At 47.3% G+C, this 20,583-nt stretch overlaps 1 protein-coding gene across 1 annotated transcript in view; it reads left to right on the top strand.

Annotated features, from left to right (window-relative positions):
* ITPR1 (inositol 1,4,5-trisphosphate receptor type 1) overlaps positions 1–20,583 on the top strand; it is a 335,828-nt gene that overhangs the window by 266,135 nt on the left and 49,110 nt on the right. Inside the window, exons 46-51 of the mRNA XM_080801715.1 lie at positions 3,062–3,262; positions 4,821–4,931; positions 6,566–6,661; positions 9,191–9,313; positions 10,382–10,486; positions 14,195–14,387. Of these exons, the coding sequence (XP_080657841.1) occupies positions 3,062–3,262; positions 4,821–4,931; positions 6,566–6,661; positions 9,191–9,313; positions 10,382–10,486; positions 14,195–14,387 (829 nt within the window). The remainder of the gene's footprint in view (positions 1–3,061; positions 3,263–4,820; positions 4,932–6,565; positions 6,662–9,190; positions 9,314–10,381; positions 10,487–14,194; positions 14,388–20,583) is intronic.

The following is a 20,583-nucleotide window of genomic DNA, read 5'->3' as shown; positions in this document are numbered from 1 at the left end:
AATCGGCCTTTCAGAGTTGCCCAGCATCTCTTGTCATATTTATAACCTTAACTTTACTGTTGGTAAATGTTTAGTAGAGATAAGGCCACTGCTTTTGACTTTGCCAAACAGCCAGTTGCTGCCTTAAATAAGCTTTGTCCACAATAGTAAGAAACTTACTGGGAGGGACTGTTCTTGAGACATTTTGCCTATGCTTTCCGTCCTTCCCCTGAGGGGCTGCCTTTGCTTTGCAGCTGGGTTAAGGAACACAGGTCTCTTACTGCTGAGAACTACTGTATGAGAACAGACTTGAAGTCTCTTCATTTCTCAGTCCGCCCATCTCGACTTGGTCCCTGGCCCTCCAAGGAAAACCCCAAAAAGAACAGGATTTCTCTAGCCTAAGCAAGGCAGGGTGGTGTGTGCTAAGGGTGAAATCAATTCCTGAACATAGGAGTCCCCGTGAGCCTCCTAGTGAGTGACATCGCTCTGTTTTTGCAGAGGACAGAGGAAATGGATCTGAGCTGGGGAAGGGGAAATTCTGGCTTAACACTGCAAAAACTATGGGCTATGGGAGAGGCTTTCAAGAGAGGGCAGCCAATTATCCTTCATGGGGAGCTGAAACACAACATGCCTGAGGACTTCACAAGTCCCCTCTCCTCCATCCACTCAATTTAATTCAGATTATTTTAGCCAGTGTTTATGAAGCACCTGGCATGCGCCAGTCACTGTGCTAGCCACCAGGCACCCCGTGCTATCACCATGGTCCTGGATGGAGCTGACAGACATTTCGATAAGCACATCCTGAAGTGTGAGGAGGGGTGAGAAAGGTGTGTGCCATTCTCTGATCTCCCTGGAGTCAGGATGGAGGCTCAGGAGGGCTTCCTGAAGCAAGTGACTGAGACTCCATCCTAAAGGAAGATGAGTTCATCAGGGTAGAGATGGGGAGAAAATGACAGGAAGAGAGAATAATTTGCCTGAAGCCCCAGAAGAATAGAATGAAGACTGCTTGAAGAGTAGGAAGAAGTTCATTGCTTCCTGGCAGAGGGGCATGATGGGAGTAGTGATGTCACTGAGCGGAAGAGGGGGGCATGGTGGGAACAATGATGTCACTGAGCGGAGGCGGGGGGCATGGTGGGAACAGTGATGTCACTGAGCGGAGACGGGGAGACATGGTGGGAACAGTGATGTCACTGAGCGGAGACAGGGAGACATGGTGGGAACAGTGATGTCACTGAGCGGAGACGGGGAGACATGGTGGGAACAGTGATGTCACTGAGTGGAGACGGGGGACATGGTGCGAACAGTCGCACATGAGTTTGAGAGGCAACTGGCCTGGAGAGCCATGCTTTGAATTTTACCCTTAGCCAGCCAGGCCCTCTCCTATCCTCTTCCCAAAGAATTCTCCCTCCCTCTCTACATGATGAGGGGCTCAGCTAGGCCCCCAGATAGGTAACATCTTCCCTGAGGAACTGGGTTGAAGAGTGGCTGTGGAAGCCTACCATGGCTTCCCGTGGCCCTGAGAAAAACAATCATCGTATGACAGCTCACACGATCTCAAATCATCCATCCTTCCTCCATCTCCCTCCCCGACCCAAGTGTTGGTTCAATTTTTAGACTATTTAGGAAGACTTAAGCATAAAGAATTAAAGTTAAGTTAGGAGAGTAGGGCAAAATGGTTGGTTTGATGGTCCAACATTCAACTTTGTAACCAGCTTTTGATCTGTACATTTATAAATACTTCAGTGATACAAGGAATACATGAATAGATTCTCTCTATAGAAGTTCAAATGAAGATGTTAGTTAAAAAAAATTTATTCTTCTCCCCATCCCTACCTCTCTACCCAGAGAGAACTGTTGTTGGTTCGGACAGTGAACCACTGGGTTGGCTGGTATCTTTCCAGTCACTCTTCTGTGTATCTGGATGGGAGGAGTGTATACAGACTAATGCGTTATTTGCCTTTTTGGTTTTCTTATCTTTTAGTAGTATGTCCTAAAGATCTTTCCATATTGACACATATGGACCTACTTTAGTGTTTCTAAATTGTAATATTGAATGATGTGGTGTACCATATTTACTCTCCCATTGATGGACACTTAGGTTGCTTCCAGTTCTTCACTGTTGAAAACAGTGCAATTGGTAGTGAACATCCAGTATATTCTTTGTGAATAGAGGTCATTCTTTTATACAAGTGGAATATGCCATGTCAAAGGTCACATTTATTTTATATTTTGCTTCTATCTTTTTATAGTACTGTCTTCTATGCTAAAGATCCAACTTTTATAACTGCTTTAAAGAGTTTTTGCGGTTAATTTTTCCTTCTTTTTAAAAAGAAATTTTTAAAAAGAATCTCTGACAAAAATCTCCTCTTCATCAAAATAGACTCTGCTTTGTGAGGTGGTTGACTGTGGTTTGCTTGATTTTATTGAGGAAGTACCTGCTCTTATGTCTCCCGTTAACATTACAGATTTAGCTGGAGAACATAAATTTGAGCACATGCACACAAGCACACAAACATTTACTCATTCTTGCTCCTTCCTATAATAATTAATGGAAATGGCAAAAAAAAAAAAAGATAACCAAGGTTTCTGCCATGGCAGTGGGCTTAAGTCAGCCTATAAACACCTTGTTTTGTGATGAAATATCCCTAATGCTAAGCTCTTGGCATTCAGCATCCAGACCACACCACCATCTTTCAAACATAAACATTGCCCTTTGAAAAGTCAAATGCTTCTGAACCCAATACCCGGTGGGAGGGGCATGGGCTGGAGTGGGAAGAAAGAGAAAGGAGAACTCAAAAAGGTTTTAAGGTTTCTGTCAAAGAGGAGCCCTCCTCCACAGCCTCACATAGAAAAGCACCTTGGAGAATAAGCTACGTTGTTTGGTGGCCATTGCTGTAGACCAAGGCCCTCAGTTGACCAGCATGGGGGCTTACTCTTTTTTCCAGTGCTCCATCTTGCTGCGTAATTGCTAATCAATTCAGGGCATCCACCAGTTAGGCACCAGCAAATTGGCAGCATTGAATGACCTTTTCCCTCTCCTTTTTGACTTTGCTCCCTCATTCTGGGCACTCCCCAATTGTAGAACTTCCTTCGCTGCCAAAATAACAAGACCAACTACAATTTGGTGTGTGAGACGCTGCAGTTCCTGGACTGTATTTGTGGAAGCACCACTGGAGGTCTTGGTCTTCTCGGGCTCTATATAAATGAAAAGAACGTCGCCCTCATCAACCAAACCCTGGAAAGTCTGACCGAATACTGTCAAGGACCATGCCATGAGAACCAGGTATCTCCATTTTTATTTGGGGCTGGAGAAAAAAAAAGAGGTTCACCATTTTAGAAATGCTGTTGACAGGAACTAGTTCAGAAGTCATATAACATTTGCCTGTTGGCCTAAGAAGTCACAAGAACTAGAGGTCTTCTCCAGCAGTCAAGAAGGAGCTATGGTACTTTATTGTGCTTCAGGACTTGATCTAATCCTAGGCATTGGCGGTATTGTCCTTGGTCTCTATGCGTGGCATGGCGTGTCTTGACTTGATTTGGTTTGAATGTCCAAATTTGACTAACTTGACTAAGGGTAGATAATGAAGTTGGAATTCAATGAAGACCAGAAGCCTGGGCTCAATTTTAAATGCTAGAAAAGATTCAAACAGTGGCTATTTAACAGAAAAAGGTTTAAACCTAGCTAGAGAGAGAAACCTTGCTACGGACAAGACAGCTTCAACAATGTGAGGAAATGTTCAGTTGAGATTTTAACACCACAGACATTTAGAGAAAAGAAAGGCCCATTAGTCTTAATGTTGGCCTCTCAAGAAGTAGGTTTTTAGAGGGGAACCCAACCGTTTCTTAAGTAGAATGTTCATTGCTTATCCGTGGTATCTTGCAGACTTTGTGAGTTTTTGCATTGATTCTAGGATGATTATGACTTTCAACTCGAATTTTGGCTCTACCCTGGTTGAAGGGGGTAGACTTCCACTGAAATTGCCAGCTGTAAACTCACTTGACAGGGAAGGTGTGATATGCTGTGTTACTTGGGGAGCAAGGCCAGGACCTTCACTCAGGAGAGAAGAATGGCTGACAAAAGGGACAACTCATTGTGTACCACGCACCTGGTCATAGTTGGCTATAAATACGAGGTTAGCATGTGTTGGAGCCACTTTCCTCCCTTGGTTCACAGATGGTGTAGTCAAAGTTAAAATGAAAAGGAACAAAAAAATTACAGCCGGCTTGGGAGAAAAGGCTTTGTCTAACATCTAAGTGAATTTCCTTTTAACCACAAGTTTGCTTTTCTGCCAAACAGAGGTCTGTTAAAAGGCACATACTGAAGTGGATTCTGCTGCAAGTGGGAACCTTACCTGGGGGAAGATGATTAATTTTGGTATTGTGTGAATTAAGCCGGAAACTTGCTTTCCAGGCTTCAGCCTTAAGCAAAAGTGTGCAATACGAAAACCAAGTGATGTAGAGAGAATGGAACACACCTTTAAAGGGGAAAACAGGTCTCAGAACTCAGAATCAGTCACACGCCGTATTTTCCCTTAAGAACAAAAGCCAACTTTACTGCACTCTTTGGATTAGACACGACCAATTTATCAGTTACAGTGCATGGGGACTTTCCTGCTGTTTACTGTTAATTCTGAAACTAGCGATTTTCATCTGTCTTTTATTTTTTACCACTTTCTCACGGAAAATTTGCAGCTCTCCCCTAGAGACATTACTGGGAGTGGCAAGCATTGTGTTGAAATAGCAGTTCAGCCTGTTGGCTTTTGACATCTGATTTATGACCAGCACTTGTGTAAATGTGTGTGTGTGTGTGTGTGTGTGTGTGTGTGTGTGTGTTTCCTCAGAACTGCATAGCCACCCATGAATCCAACGGCATTGACATCATCACAGCCCTGATCCTTAATGACATCAATCCTTTGGGAAAGAAGAGGATGGACCTTGTATTAGAACTGAAGGCAAGTAGGAATTGAAAGCAAAAGACAGTAGCATGTCGAAATAGTCACTTTTGTGTTTTGCTTCTGCACATGATACGGTCAGTGTTATGAAACTAAATACAGGCAGTTCTCTTAGACTAAATGAATGATCCTTTTTGTAAGTTCTGACTAAAAAATGCAAAACTTCAGGCTTCCCCTCCAAATAAGGGTCTCAGGACAGGATACCACTTCTGATGTTGATTTCTTACTCATCTCGCCCCAAAAGAAAACCCTCATTCATATTTAGGGTTTCCAAAGATTCTTTAAGAGTCCAAAGACCTCTTGGTGTCCAAAGTGTATTTCAGACTGTGTTTGCCTCACTGAGCACATTTCCTTTTTAACCTTTCCCATGTCGGGGCGTGTTGAGATCCGTCCTCTCTCACACCCGTACACAGCAGTGAGCACTTTGTCATTGTCACAGAATTGCCTAGAACTGCAGGGTTTAGCTGAAAAGCTGATTTGTGTTTAATGCTTAAACAGTATCATGGGAAAGAAAGATTATTAGGGAGGGTATTAACACAGAAGCCCACAGGAATTACACAATTATTTTTATTTTTCCTTTAGTATTTAGAACAGAGAGTCCAAATTGAGTTGATTTGTGGGTATGATTTAAATGGGTGTTTTGGTGGGTGTGCTATTTTTAATTCCTTTGACAAGTTGTAGAAGTGACTTGAACATTAATTCAGGCTCATGTGCCTGGCTCCCATTTATTAGGATTTATATGATGAGAGCCTGAAATGAACAAAATTTTGTGTTACTGATCAGTCTTTACAGTGACTTTTTCAACTAATCCAGTAATCTGTGGATTATGATAGAAATTTGTGTGCTCTAAAAAGCCACTGTGGATGGCACAGCCTCCTGAGTGAATTGCCGTGACCCATACTTGGGGAGGAAACAAATACTGCCCCCTCTTATGCAAAATAGTAAGAACTTTCTAATCCTGTACACAAAGAAGCATGCAGGGTATCCTAGGCCCAGGACCTAAAATGAGGTCAAGCCAAGAAGTTCAGGGCGTGGGCACATGAAAACTTGGAATGAAATGGGAAATTAGGGTTTGGCACACATACAGTGCTCCTTTGGGTCACTTTGTCTAACTAGTGTCATCTGTACTCTGATTATAGTATTAGGGGTTATGAGAGCTGATAGTAATATTTTAAGAAAGGGCAGAATTACCTTAATTACCTATCTCCTCTGCCCTGTGAGGCTAAAGAACAAGGTTTAAAGGGACATCTGCCCTAAAGGCATCATGGATCCATCCAGCAGGTTCTTCCTGACCCCTGGCATCATGAGAGTGCCAACACGCCCACAAGCACCCATCTTTAACTTCCCAGTTTCCACTAGGACTTGTGTCAATAATATTAAGGAGAAACCATGCCCAAGCAAGCATGTTCCTCTGAGACCCAAAGCAGAACCTGCATTTACGGTTTGGGGTCTGCAGCAGCACATTCCCTCTCGCATGCAGGTGGGTTTGGCTGTGCTAGACCCATGGCTCTCCTGTGGGATGAGATGTCTGTCCGGCCAACAGGCAGTGCTTGCCTCAACTGGGCGCACGCATTTGGGCCAGCCACCCCAGGCCGCTCCTCTCCACTGTCTCCTCCCTTTGTTTGTCCAATTAGAACAATGCTTCCAAGTTGCTGCTGGCCATCATGGAGAGCAGGCACGACAGTGAGAACGCAGAGAGGATCCTTTATAACATGAGGCCGAAGGAACTGGTGAGTTGGATGGCTAGTCCCCTGGCCGTGACACAAGACACAGGCAGAGCAGGGTTTGTGGCAGGAGAGAACTTGCTGCCTTGAGTTTTCTAAAGATGACAAAGAACCAGAAGTCTAAAGAGAACCTCAGACTCAGGCCTCTGACTGGGCCAGAGAAGTGAAGTAGTGCTTTGAGTGAGTGACACAGCCGCGGACGGCGGCCACCTTCACCTCCCGTTTCCCCTCTAGGGAGCCAGGGCAGCGAGTGGGCTGGGGAGCCTGGCAGCCTGGAGTTCAGGCCCACAGCTTTCCCTTTGTGCCTGGTCACCTTGAGTGGGCACTTGACCGCTCTAAGCCACAGTTTCCTCCTCCTCTAAAAGGAAGATGGTAATATCCTGTAGGCCAGAGGGTGGCTTTGGAGGCTAGACGAGACGGTTGGCATCGGGCCTCCACCCCAGCACAGCACCTGCATTGAACTGTAGCTCCTTCCTCCTCCTTCCTCCTTTGCTGCTGCTCTCCGTGCCCTGTCTGCATCCAGAGCTGAAGAATCCCCATCTCTTCTCGGGGCCAATAGTCTGGGCAACAGAAGAGTGTTTCTTGGGTGCTGATGTCTTGGGTTTTTGTTTTTGTTTTGTTCAAAGAAAACACAAATCTTGTTTATTTTTGCTGGGTGATATTCACAATGGGCTGTGACTTCCAGGGTGGAGGTCGGTGCTGCAACCTGTGAGACAGGCAGCTCTCAGAGACACTGAAATGAGCTGAGGACAGAACTCTGTTGGGACTTTTCCCACACAAATAAAGTGTAACTGACAGCACTAAATGAGGGCACAAAAACTTTTCTGTCGCCTGGTGACCTGTGTGCATCAGGGACCAGGCTAAAGTCCCTTCATGTATTCCTTGAAATAAAGTTAACAGTGAGCCCAGCTCTTTGATCTCTGAGGTCAGGAGTGAGTTCTCAGCCTGAGATGGACGCCCTCTCTGAGTTTACATAATAGCTTATGTAACCGGGGGTTGGGGGGGGCTCGAGGTGTCCCTCGTGAGTAGGGACAGAATGACTTCACAGAGACCCTGTTCCAACTCTCATGGACCAACAACATGCCCCCATCTTGGTGGGGGGAGGGAGTTAATGTCAGCAACCCAGGGCCGTGGGTGCCACAGGCTTCTGGGTGGCCCCTTTGTGGTTGGAAAACATCATTCCCAGCTCATGGGAGGAGTCAGAGGCTTCCTGGAACAAACGTGGTTCTAAGAATCCGCGTAGAAAAGAAGCACCCCTATCCAGGACACACCTGCACATAGGCCTGTGCGTATGTGTGTGCACATACATGTATATTCCGGCCCCCACAACCCATGTAACATATTGTCTGTTCAGTTTGGTATTAGAACTAACAGGGAATCCAGCTAGAAAGCAAGAATCTCAAGGATCTTTCTCTAAAATTACTTTCAGGGCCTGCCCTGATGTCAGTACAGAATTTTGTGGCCCTCTGCATGCTTGCTCTGGGATAATGAAAAATAACTCCGGGGAATAGCCTTGTGGCAATGCAGAAGGCTGAGATGCCCTCTGAATCATCAAAGAAAATGATTAATTTTCCCTTCAACTTAGGGGTTGAAGACATTTTGTTCTTATTCTTTGAATGATTAAATCTCGAATGATTTGTTCATGGGATAAACATTGGCCAGGCCCGACTTTGTCCAAGGCATTGTGCTGGGCACCAGGTAAAGATTAAGAAATGATCAGACCCAGCCCCCTGGCCCTGCATAGGGCACCGAGGTAGATTGAACCAGTAAGACAGGTACAGAAATGCTCTAGGGAATGTCCTTGCAGTGTGAAATAAGCAACAAGCATGGGTCCTCTCGTGGTAGATTCGAGATCAAATCTCAGCTCACTAGCCAAATCATTTTAGGAATGCCCTTCTCTGAAATGAAACTTCTCTGTTTCCTCATCCATAATAAAAGGCAATCTTTGACACTTCCTAAAATGTTTATGAGCATTAAATTACCCCCCCAAAAATATTAAAATACTTACACAGTGCTTGACATATAGAAAGACCTCGGTAGATGTTATTTTTACATGGAGTAGGGACGGAGAAATGTGGACAGGGGAAAATGTGGAATCAGAGGTAATAGTTTGACCAGCTCTTCCTAAAGGCCAATGGATTTCTTACTAGTTTTTCCTGAGATGATGGCAAAGGTTGGGAGCTGGGGAGACATGGCAGGAGGAAATGTAGAGACAGGAAAAGTCTGGCTTCTAGTCTACATTTATGTCCTTTTTTGTTGTTTCCAGAACCTTTTATAACCCTTGTCCCCTCCTAAGGGGACAGAATAGCCCTCGGTCTGGCTACAGCACATGGGGTTCATTTCTCAGTGGAAGCTGATTGGTAGGGACAGCCTGTGGCAGTGTTGAGAAGGATTTTGAGGCTGGGTCTGTAACCTAACAGGAAAGAGTGCTGAGATTCCTGGGAACAGTCTGCCCCTGGAGAGGGGACCGTAGGTGTCAGTCCTGGATGGGTCTTGCTTGGAACGGGAGCTGTATTCATTTGACCATTCTTGCAGGTGGAAGTGATCAAGAAAGCCTACATGCAAGGTGAGGTGGAATTTGAGGATGGAGAGAATGGCGAGGACGGAGCTGCCTCCCCCAGGAATGTGGGACACAACATCTACATACTGGCTCATCAGGTATGACCTCTCCCTAGGTCCCGGCGCCAGATGTCGCTGGCCCTCAGTGCCGGCATTCCAAGGTGAACGTGTGCTTAAACTTGCTTTTCCTTTAAGGTTTTAACCTCGGGCTGTGTCTGCTCATGATCGTGCGGCTCCCAGGTACTAGTGACAGCCTGACCCAGTGTACTGAGTTCCAGGGCTTCCGTTTTCCCACGGTGGCGTCACGTCCTTGGAAATCCCCGCACTGCTCAAAGGCCTTCGCACTGAGTCCTGACACTTGGATGGTTTATGGCTGTGTTTGGAGACAGTTGAAAGGACTCAGGCTTTTCATAAATATTGATGAGTCTGTCTTAACAATCTGAAGAAATAAACCTCAGCTGCCTTGCCTATCACATTTAAAAATCTTGGGGGACTGACTTGTCGTTATGACTTCTTTTTGTTTGCTTTTCGGGGGGTGTAGTTATGCTTCCTACCCTGGCACCAAAATGCCCTGTTTCATAACTCTTCCCAAGTGGCTGGGCTTTTGAAGATACTTTCTTTTTCTGGAGGTTGATGTGCCCTGAGCTTGCTGAGGTGTGTGGGCAGCTTGTCACTCTGCGGCGGGCTCGTGCTTCCTGTCCCCTTCACCTCGCTGAGGTGCGGGAATGAGGGATAGAGCAGCGACGGTGCTGGGCAGGGGGTTGGTATGCCCCCACCACAGCGTGCCGGCGGAAGGATAGAAAACAGGCTCCTGCCCCTCATCTCTTCCACAGCCTGTGTTTAGCCTCTGAAACAGTTTGGGAACATTCTGAATGGAGACTCCATGTGGCTGTACAGAAAACCCCATCTCCCTCCTGCCTGGCTAAAAGAGTCGGGGGAAAGAGGGACCTCTCGTGGGCCTGAGCTTTTCAGGCTGTTCTGCCAAGCTCCCAAACTAGCTGCCGCGCGGAACGCACCTTGCTGGAACGCAGCGGGCCTCTTGCCCTCTTTGCCCTTGACCTTGCTGCTGGTTAGAACGCATCCTTTATACGCCAGGCCGGACAGGAGCGCGTACGTGCCTGTTGCAGAGAGACGGTGACTCCCTGGTTTTCTGTCTTTGTGTTCTAGTTGGCTCGGCATAACAAAGAACTTCAGACCATGCTGAAACCTGGAGGCCAAGTAGATGGGGACGAAGCTCTGGAGTTTTATGCCAAGCACACGGCCCAGATAGAGGTAAAAGCAGCGGGAACTCAGCGCGGGCCTGTGGCGAGGGCCTGCTGTGAGTTCTGCCCTGTGCTAGGGTGGGCGCACAGTCATTTGTCTGAGCACCAGCATGTTGGGTATGAATTCTGACCAGGCCGTGAGGACAAGTAGAAGGGATTATAAGAAAGTCCAGCAGAGGGACCTGCCGGAGACTCTGGCGGTCAGAGAGGCCCGTTCTGAAGAATGACATCCAGCACAGACCTTAGGAAAATGCAGAATGAAACAGGCAGAGCCAAGAGGGAAGAGCTTTGCCAACATGGAAGTGACAAGTGGAGGCCGTGTAAGGGGACGCTAGGGGAGGGGAAGGAGCTGACATTCAGTGAGCAGCAGGGAGGGCAGCACAGGCAGCTCGGGTCCTACGGAATCCTCTCTGCCATCCTGGCAAGAAGTCTGGGCTTACCAGAAGAGCCATGTGGAACCGCAGGAGAGTTCTGCACAGGAGTGGGGCAGTCAGATCCACATTAAATGCACATACACACAGCATACCTTACTCATTCTCTGTGACCCAAATGGGACCATCTCGCCCTTAGCAGATGGGGAGACACTGAAAGAAGATTCAGAGAGGGTGTGTCATTGGCCCAGCGAGCCGTGCCGGAGCCGGAACTGTGTGTAATCCAGGCCTGGCTGGCCCCAGAGCCCATGGTGCATTTTGTTACCTGCATTGAACACAGACTTCTGTCTCCAGGCTCTGGCCAGTAAGGGGTGGTGTGTCCTGATTAGCTAAGGAAGGGCACAAATTCAGTATCCGTGTCAGGACAAAGATTTTGAAGGGCTAACAGACTCCTTTGGGCCATATGAAATGTTCAGGATGAAGACTTCCTAGGAATATTTTCTTACCTGATGTCTCAAGTGTGTCTGGACTGTTCTAATAAAATGCGTCACCTTACTGATGAGTTGATCATGGCAGTGCATGTGGGCAAGTATCCTTGATTTATTGTTAATGATGAGAAGCTTGGTGGCAGAGCCAGCTCTGATTTATGGGGCCCTTAAAGGACAAGCTGTAGGTGTTTGCAGCATAGGATGTCAGAGCTCCTTCGTCCACAGGAGAGAAGGCTGAAGCTTACTCTGAGTAAGAGGTGTGAACAAAGTCACCTGGCCTGTTAGAGGTGGGGAAGGATTGGAATGTGTTCTCCCAGTTTTAAGTCTCCTGAAAACGAGGTGTGGGCAGATACAAAATGATGGAGAGACATGGCCAGGCATGGTGTTGCTGGCTCTCAAATCCTGCCTTTGGCTAGCCGCCCATTTCTTCCACTTTCCTGAGGGAATTACCTATGCAAAGCCAGAGAACACCCTGTTACTCCCTGGGGCTTCCTACAGTGTGCCTTCGCTCTCCAGAGTTAGGCTGTGTAGCCCTGGAGTCTGGGACTCAGTTCTTGCCAGGAAGCGTCCTTCTTTCCCTCTGGATTCCAGAAACACACCTTATATCATATCCCTTCTGCTTAGGGAGATCCAGGGCCCACCCGACTATGCAAACAGGCAGGCTCTTGCCAGCAGGAGACTGCAGAGTTGGTGCCTGAGCCTGTCTGGACACCAGTGTTACCTGGGGGAAGCTGGTTCCTGGGAACGCTCCAGTCACCAACCCCCACACCACAGTTCCCGTTACATGAGGTTGACTGACGGACCAGAATCAGAATGACAGTGAAGCTTCCTGTGACCTGATCTCCAGCTAGATTGGGGAACCACTGGCTAAAGGCCACGTCTCCCAGAATTTATAGACATAGGGTCATGGGAACCTGTCACACATCTGAGAGAGCTTGCCACTAAGACTTGACCGGAGTCACCTCTCTTGCTGTGTCAGGGAACAAAAGTGTTGAAGAGTGTGAGAACCAGATCTTCTGGAAAAGGACGTAGGCCCTGGGGTTCACCTGACTTCTCCATCTTCTGGGGAGGAAGAATAAAGGTCAAGCCCCAGTTGTACTGTGACCTGAACCCCTTTTGAAAACCCTGCCCCCCCAGGATGGTGACTAAGTGTCCTAGAACTTGAACCATCCTCACCAGACTGCCTCCTGTCCGGAAACTGACCCACTCTGGGAAGGGCATGGAGAAGACCTGGGAAGTGTCCACTCTGGGACCCAACGAAGCTGCTTTAAAGAGCACTGAGCACTACCCCCGTGTGAAACGGCCAGACTAGCTCACGTGCTGTGCGCTTTAGATGTCATGACAAGTAAGATAGGAGGACAGTGCAACTGGATGAACCAAGGGTCTCTCTTTAAAGTTCCTATTTAGGGAAACAACAACAACAACTAATTTTGCTATCGGAGAAGTTTTAGTGAGGTTTGTCCCACAGTCTGGTGTTGCACCCTCTGGTATGGTCATCATTAGCCACGTGTGACTGTTTGAATTAAAATTAAATATGGAGGGGGTCAGTGGCGCCAGCCACGTGGGGCAGGTGTTCAGATACAGAACCGTTCCCTCGTTACAGAGAGTTCTGTTGGACAGGCCCAGCCCCCTCATCTGGATATGTACATGAAACACAGTTTAAGTTTTTTTTTTGTTTTTTTTTTTTAAATTTTTTATTTATTTTCAGCGTAACAGTATTCATTGTTTTTTCACCACACCCAGTGCTCCATGCAATCTGTGCCCTCCCTAATACCCACCACCTGGTTCCCCCACCCTCCCACCCCGCCCCTTCAAAACCCTCAGGTTGTTTTTCAGAGTCCATAGTCTCTCATGGTTCACCTCCCCTTCCAATTTCCCTCAACTCCCTTCTCCTCTCCATCTACCCTTGTCCTCTATATTATTTGTTATGCTCCACCAATAAGTGAAACCATATGATACTTGACTTTCTCTGTTTGACTTATTTCACTCAGCATAATCTCTTCCAGTCCTGTCCATGTTGCTACAAAAGTTGGGTATTCGTCCTTTCTGATGGAGGCATAATACTCCATAGTGTATATGGACCACATCTTCCTTATCCATTCATCCGTTGAAGGGCATCTTGGTTCTTTCCACAGTTTGGCGACCGTGGCCATTGCTGCTATAAACATTGGGGTACAGATGGCCCTTCTTTTCACTACATCTGTATCTTTGGGGTAAATACCCAGCAGTGCAATTGCAGGGTCATAGGGAAGATCTATTTTTAATTTCCTGAGGAATCTCCACACTGTTCTCCAAAGTGGCTACACCAGTTTGCATTCCCACCGACAGTGTAAGAGGGTTCCCCTTTCTCCACATCCTCTCCAACACACGTTGTTTCCTGTCTTGCTAATTTTGGCCATTCTAACTGGTGTAAGGTGGTATCTCAATGTGGTTTTGATTTGAATCTCCCTGATGGCTAGTGATGATGAACATTTTTTCATGTGTCTGGTAGCCATTTGTATGTCTTCATTGGAGAAGTGTCTGTTCATATCTTCTGCCCATTTTTTAATATGATTATCTGTTTTGTGTGTGTTGAGTTTGAGGAGTTCTTTATAGATCCTAAAAGTTAGTCACAGTAAAATTAGTGGGTCTCAGGCTAAAACAAAACAAAACAACCAACTCTTAAAGACTTGCCCAAACTGGTTTTTACATAAATGTGAAAGACATGGCCCCATCGGAGGGCTCTAAGATCTGAGAAGAACACAGGAAGAGCTTTGTGTTACATCCAGTCATGAGTACCGAGCCTGTGACCTTAGTGAAGATCCCCAGTGAAAGGTTTCTGAAGATGACTGTTGAAGCTCCTCCATTTTCTCACCCTAGATCGTCAGATTAGACCGAACGATGGAACAGATTGTGTTCCCTGTGCCCAGCATATGTGAATTCCTAACCAAGGAGTCGAAACTGCGGATATACTACACTACAGAGAGGGACGAGCAAGGCAGCAAGATCAATGACTTCTTCCTGCGGTCCGAGGACCTCTTCAATGAAATGAACTGGCAGAAGAAACTGCGAGGTGGGTCTGCGGTGCACCACGACTTGGGCGGGGGGGGACACGGCTGGGGGTTGCCACGCCGTCCTGGGTTTTCAGGAGCCCCGCCCGATGGTGGAGGGCGAGTCTCCAGCAGGGGCAGGGCTAGCCTCACGTCTGCCTCTGGGCACTGGGTAGACCCGGACACCTTGGTAGCTGAGAAGTGGGCTCTAGCCTCAGGGAGGCACCTCCCTTCCTGCTCCATTTGATGGGATCGGGTTGGAGAGCTCTGAGGAAGACTTCCAGAATGTCCTTTTTTGGTATGTTGTTGTAGGAAATAAAAGGAAGGGAGAAAAGACCAGGCTTTGAGCTCACAGGATGGTGCCCTTGAGCAGGAAATTGAGCCAGCTTGATGGCTCATTTACTAGCTCACCGGCTCTGAAGACACCGGTCTCCCCCTTTTATGCAGGGTAGCTCGGGTTTTGGACTCTAGCATCATTTTATAGGCAGTGGAATCGTTTGCCACATAAGATGCACTATTGCTCACCAGCGAGTCCCACTGCAATGCCCTGCCCGTCGGCTTGAAGTTACCCGTCTCAAACGTTTTTATAAGGGCTGTCCCAGAGGGCTGCTCAGCTCCTGGTTTTCATTAGGATTTTAATGGGATCCTTCAGCACTGACTACACTCCGCACCAACTGTTGTGACCAACTTAGAAAGGATTGTGCTTTATTTCTGTCTCTCAGTCAGGAGCCAGGTTTTCTCTTTGAAACCCTGGATTCCAGCTACAGTTGTGATCTTTTGGGCTCTTTCTGCGGGGCAGGGCGGTGGGAGGGGAAGCTGTGCTGGAGATCACTTTCTGGGAGCTCCTGTCTTCCTGCTTCCCACCAACCCAGGCAGAATGGACCGGCGCTCTTCACTGCATCCTTCTTCCACCTCGCCATTTTTCTCCCTACTTCCCTGCCCCCTGGGCCTGGCTAGTGGCAAAGTGGGGCATATGTACACATTGGCCAGGGGCCCTATTTACCACACCTCCACCCCACAACATTCTCGCTCATCTCTAAGGGCTACCTCCTCATCCAGCACTTTAAAACATTAGACGTTTTGGGGATGCCTGGGTGGCTCATTCAGTTAAGCCTCTGCCTTCGGCTCAGGTCATGATCCCAGCGTCCTGGGATTGAGTCCTGCGTCAGGCTCCCTGCTCAGCGGAGAGCCTGCTTCTCCCTCTGCCTCCCACTCCCCTTCCTTGTGTGCTCCCTATCCCTCTTTCTCTCTCTCTCTGTCTGACAAATAAATAAATCTTTAAAATGGTAGATGTTTCCTGGGGAGAACCTGGCTGCCTCAGTAGCTAGAGCTTATGACTCTTGATCTCGGGGTCGTGAGTTCAAGCCCCATGTTGAGTGTAGAGATTGCTTAAACATAGAATTGTGAAAAGGAAAGAAAAAGAAAATGCTTCTGGAGCCAAAACGCATTCCTCACCCAGTCAGGTGTCTGACGGAGAGAGGGGCCCAGAGGCCTTTAGCAGAACAGCTTGCATGTCCCCCTTGGTAGGGACCCTGGAAGATTGAGGGCACACTTCTGGCCGATACAGTGTGTCCTTGTAGCCTGCTGTGGACTTTGTGCAGGCTCCTGCAGCTCTAGCGTGAGCAGCCTTGAAAATCTGCACAGCACAATGCTCAGGTGGACAGAGAAAGAAAAAATACCAAAAACAAGGTGGACATAGACTGCATCCATTTTGTACTCTTCTATTTTCAGTCGTCAGGTTGGCCGGGGCTGTCTAGGATTCCAGCTTCAAGGGAGAATCCTGAGCCTCCGCCGTGGTTGCTACCCCTGTGATTTCACTCTTGTCCGTGTGTGGGTCTACTGAGACTGGTCAGATGGAGTCGTCCTGCCAATTCTGAGAGCCTCTAGAAAAGAGATCAATACTGTAGAGGCTCTCCAAGAGGCTTAGGAACTGACAGAGGGGGTCTCACCTCTTCTTGCTGAGGTGAGGTAATTTGTAATCTCTCGTTCTGAGGCATTGTCCTGAGCCAGGCACGGTGGGAAGCCCTCAGCCCCCAGGGGTGGGGACCTCACTCCCGTTCCACTTCTGCCACCCCTGGCTGCATGGTCCTGAGCAGACGACTTCCAGCTCCCAGACCCTCGCCTAGAAGGTGGGGAATTGAAGTTGATTGGTTGCTGAGCCGCTGTGTCGTCATTTCAAGATTTACATTGCTTTGTAGCTAATACCTTCTCTTATTTAGTCCACCTTTGTTTCAGAAACAGTTTTTACTTCAGTAAAGCTTAAACACAGCTATAGTTGTCAACTGAAAGATTTTAATTGGCTTCAAAGCTATCTGCTGGTAGGAGAGAAACTGAAAACAGTAACTGAATTAAACATGATATGCATATTTAGGGAGGGGAGAAATGTACTCATCAGAAGTACAATTAAAATGAAATACATTTTTCCCTCTGAGTAGCTGATTTCTCTCCTAATAAATCTGCAGGGGGAAAAAAATGCTTTATTCCCGAAGCTGCTTTCCCTTTTCCCAAAAGTATCGCAGAATCACCTGTGCTTTGGTACCTCTGTAGCCAGGGCTCAGATATAAAGCCAAGTCTGTCTAAGACTGAGGTCACTTAGTAATTGCTTCTGCAGATATTAAGATCGTCAATTCCTAAGCTCTCCTGAAGCCACCTTCCCTGCTTCTCTTATAGAATGCGCGTGCGCGTGCACACACACGTACACCACCTTCAGTGTGCTCACATGCTCTCTCACCCATGTCTCTCTGACTCCTTCTCCTGAAGTTCCCAGCCCCGGGGAAGTGAACACTCTGGGCTGAGAAAATGAGAAGATAGTGAAAGAGGAAATTGAGGCAGAATTCCATATGCTGACCTTTTCCTGCTTGGGGTTTTCCCTCCTGGTTGTCACACCCATCCAAACAGCTGGAGAATTCTGTTTTTTATATACACGGAGTCCAGGTCCCCCAGCAAGGCCCCGTTCCCTCAGAAGAACAGATACAGAGGCTAGGAAAGGGGATGACCAAGCAGTGCTCTGGGGTGTAGGTCATTGGACTGACCTCTGTCACTGGGGTCATGGCATATGTCTTTTTGCTGTGATGTAGCAGGTGTATTGATCCCTCCAACTTGTACCCCTAATAAGTAGAAAATATGCTACAAAGTATAGTTGGGAGCGGGGTTCAACAGTGTGTATGCTGTGATTCCTTCCTGTGTGAACCTACCACCTGATGGGGGTAGGCAACACAGGATATCTTTAAGCGGTTGTAATTGAGGCGACTGACGATGAGCAGCGCTGTAACTAAGCAGTGACATGCTATGAAAGTGTGGGAAAGACAAGCTTCTGAGAAAAGGTGGCATCTAAACAGCATCTGGAAGGATTGATAGGCCTTGGATAAACACAGGCCTGAGAGTTGGGGGGAAGAGAAGGTGTACTCATTTCCTCTTGCTACTCTAGGAGAATACCACAAACTTGGAGGCTTACAACAACATACATCTACTATCTTAGAGTTCTCAAGGCCAGAAATGTACAGAGGTTCTCACTGGGCTAATATCAAGGTGTTGGCAGGCCTGCCTGCCTTCTGGGGGCCCTAGCTTTGTTTTCCGGCGTCTGTGGTCTTCCTGCACCCGTTGGCTCCTGGTTTCTTCCTCCATCTGCAAAGCCACCCATGGCCAGGAGAGCCTTTCTCACGCAGCATAACTCTGCCCCTGACACTCCCACACCCTCCCTTCACTTTTAAGGGTGTTTGTGATTATGCTGGGCCCACTGGATAATTGAGGATCATTTCCCCATCTCCAGATCCTTACTTTATCACATCTATGAAGTCCCTTTTCCCATGAAAGGTAACATATTCATCGATTCCGAAAATGAGGATGTGGACATCTTTGGGGGTATTACTATTTTCCCATCACACAAGGTATATCCGTTGTGTTATATTGCTGTAGAATAAATGGCCTCAAAACTTAGTGGCTTCAAACAGTAAATATTTATGTCCTCACAGTTTCTCAGGGCCTGGAGTTTGGGAGTGGCTTAGTTGGGTCGTTCTGACTCAGGGTTTTTCATGAGGTTGCTGTCAAGTTGGCAGCCAGGGCCTCTTCATCTGAAGGCTGGGTGGACCCAGAGGACCCACTTCTCTGTTCACTTATGTGGCTGCTGGTGGAAGGCCTCACTTCTTCTCCATATGGTCCCCTCTGTAGGGCTGCTGGAGTTCCTCACTACATGGCGGGCTGTCTCCTCAGAGCAGATGACTGAGGAGACGGTGAGCATGTGTGTGCAAGGAGTATGCTGCAGTGTGTCTTATGACCGAATGTCAGGAAGCACGCCCGTCACTTCTGTATTCTCCCAGAAGCAGTAATTAAGTCCGTCCCACACTCAAAGGGAGGGGGATTGAGCTGTACCTCTCGAAGAGGAGAGCATCAAAGACTTTGTGGACATATTTTTAAGCCCCCATGGGGACAGTGCACAGAGGCTGGAGGGGTGGCAAATGTTCAAGGAGCCACCACTAGACTGGGATGTAAAGGTGGTGTATCTGGGGAAGGGAAGTGGGAGAAGAGTCTGGAAATTTAGATGGCACATGGGAAATAGAAGACAGTGTGTGTCAAGGTTGGTCTTTAAGTGTCTTTTTGCACCAAGACAGATAACCAGTGGATTTGAAGGACGGAGTATTTGTTCATCATATTTAAGTATGTTAACTTCATAAATATATGATTTATTTATGAACTCTATGCCATGCTTAAGGGCCATTTATTACAATTATATGAAAGCGTCCTATAGTAGCTCCTGTTATATTTGATATTGAGAACCCCCTTGAAGGGAGTTCTGGCTTATGTAGACCAGCGCTGAGCTTTGCCATTTCCTGTTTTTCTTTTGTCTCATATGAGCTTTTTATACTGACGCTAATGTGGAGAGGATATTATAAATTCCCTTGCACCCACCACTCAGCTTCAACCATTACCAGCCCTTTGCCATTCTTGCCACCTGTCTCTTGTGGAGTTTCCATTTCCGAATCAGAAATGGGCTTCAGTCCCAGAAGAAACACCAGTAGCTATTGTTTCCAGAGCAGATGATTTCTCATCTTAAATTTGTTTTGGCAATTAATTTAAAAAAAAAAAAAGTTAATTGCTACTGGAGGTTGAATCCTGGTCAGTTCCTCTACGGGGTGGGTACATGAGCCACCTACATTTAGCCTTGTCTGACTGCAGAGGATCACTGACCTGGGTGATGAGATCTCCACAGCTTCTACCCCCTGCTGGGCCTCAGTTTCCCTCATTTAAAAAATGAGAGATTTTAAGTTAGGTGCTCATAGCTCTAAACATCCAGAATTTGGAAACATTTCCTGTTTCCAAGTGCAAACATGAAATGAGCAATTATTAAATTACCCAAGGCTCTGTTTAATTGTGGCATAACCTTATTTTGGAGAGAAGCTTTCAAAGATTTGGCTGCTGCTCTAGGCATCATTATAGGGCCATTGAATTTGTCATTGGCTGCTGTCCTAAGTTAAATGATGACTTCACTGGGGAAGAGAAACATGCCATAGAGCCCCATTCTCCCATACTCCATACTTCTTTGGAGGGAGATAATGTGAAACGAGACCATCTTTTGGAAACTCTGCTTCTGGCATGGAGACTGAAATTATTCCTACCACATCTATTTTTGAGCATCACCTTAAGTCTAAGGCACCACAGGAGACAAATTCAGGGGAAGAGGAAGCACCACCACACATGGTGTGGCCAGAGGCTTGTTGTTCTAACTGAACATGCCTGGCCAGCGTGGTGTGACCTCTAGGGGACTACAGAACCAGACGGCAGCAATATGCAAAGTGTCTCTCACCCCTTGGTGATGGCTTTGGTACCACATCCTTTCTCTACTGTAGCCTTTGGGAATGGGAACTCGTTGCTGCTGACTACCAGTCGGCAACTCCCTCCCGTAGTTCCCCTGCCCCCAGCGTGATCGTCAAACTTCAGGAAAATGGAAAATGGCTCGATGTCAGGAAAGGCATCATTGTCTAGCTTTTAGGCACCAGTGAATTAGTGGAGGATTTTGAGCAAAGGAGTGTAGAAATGGTAGCCTCCCTAGCCTGGGGCCCTGCTGGGCCAACTCGGAGTGCTGTGTGTCCCTCCAGCTGGAGCCCCACACTTCCAAAAGGCTCACTAAGTTCTTGGGTCTCTCTGGGCATTTCCTTTGGTCCCAGAGCCCTGGAAGGACTGAGGATTCAGTGCCTGAACTCTGGACAACCCCAGATTCCATAA

This window comes from Martes martes (assembly GCF_963455335.1).
Source record: "Martes martes genome assembly, chromosome: 1".
NCBI lineage: Eukaryota > Metazoa > Chordata > Mammalia > Carnivora > Mustelidae > Martes > Martes martes.
The sequence above is the reverse complement of the archived record's forward strand: the minus strand, read 5'-3'. Positions and strand labels throughout refer to the sequence as shown.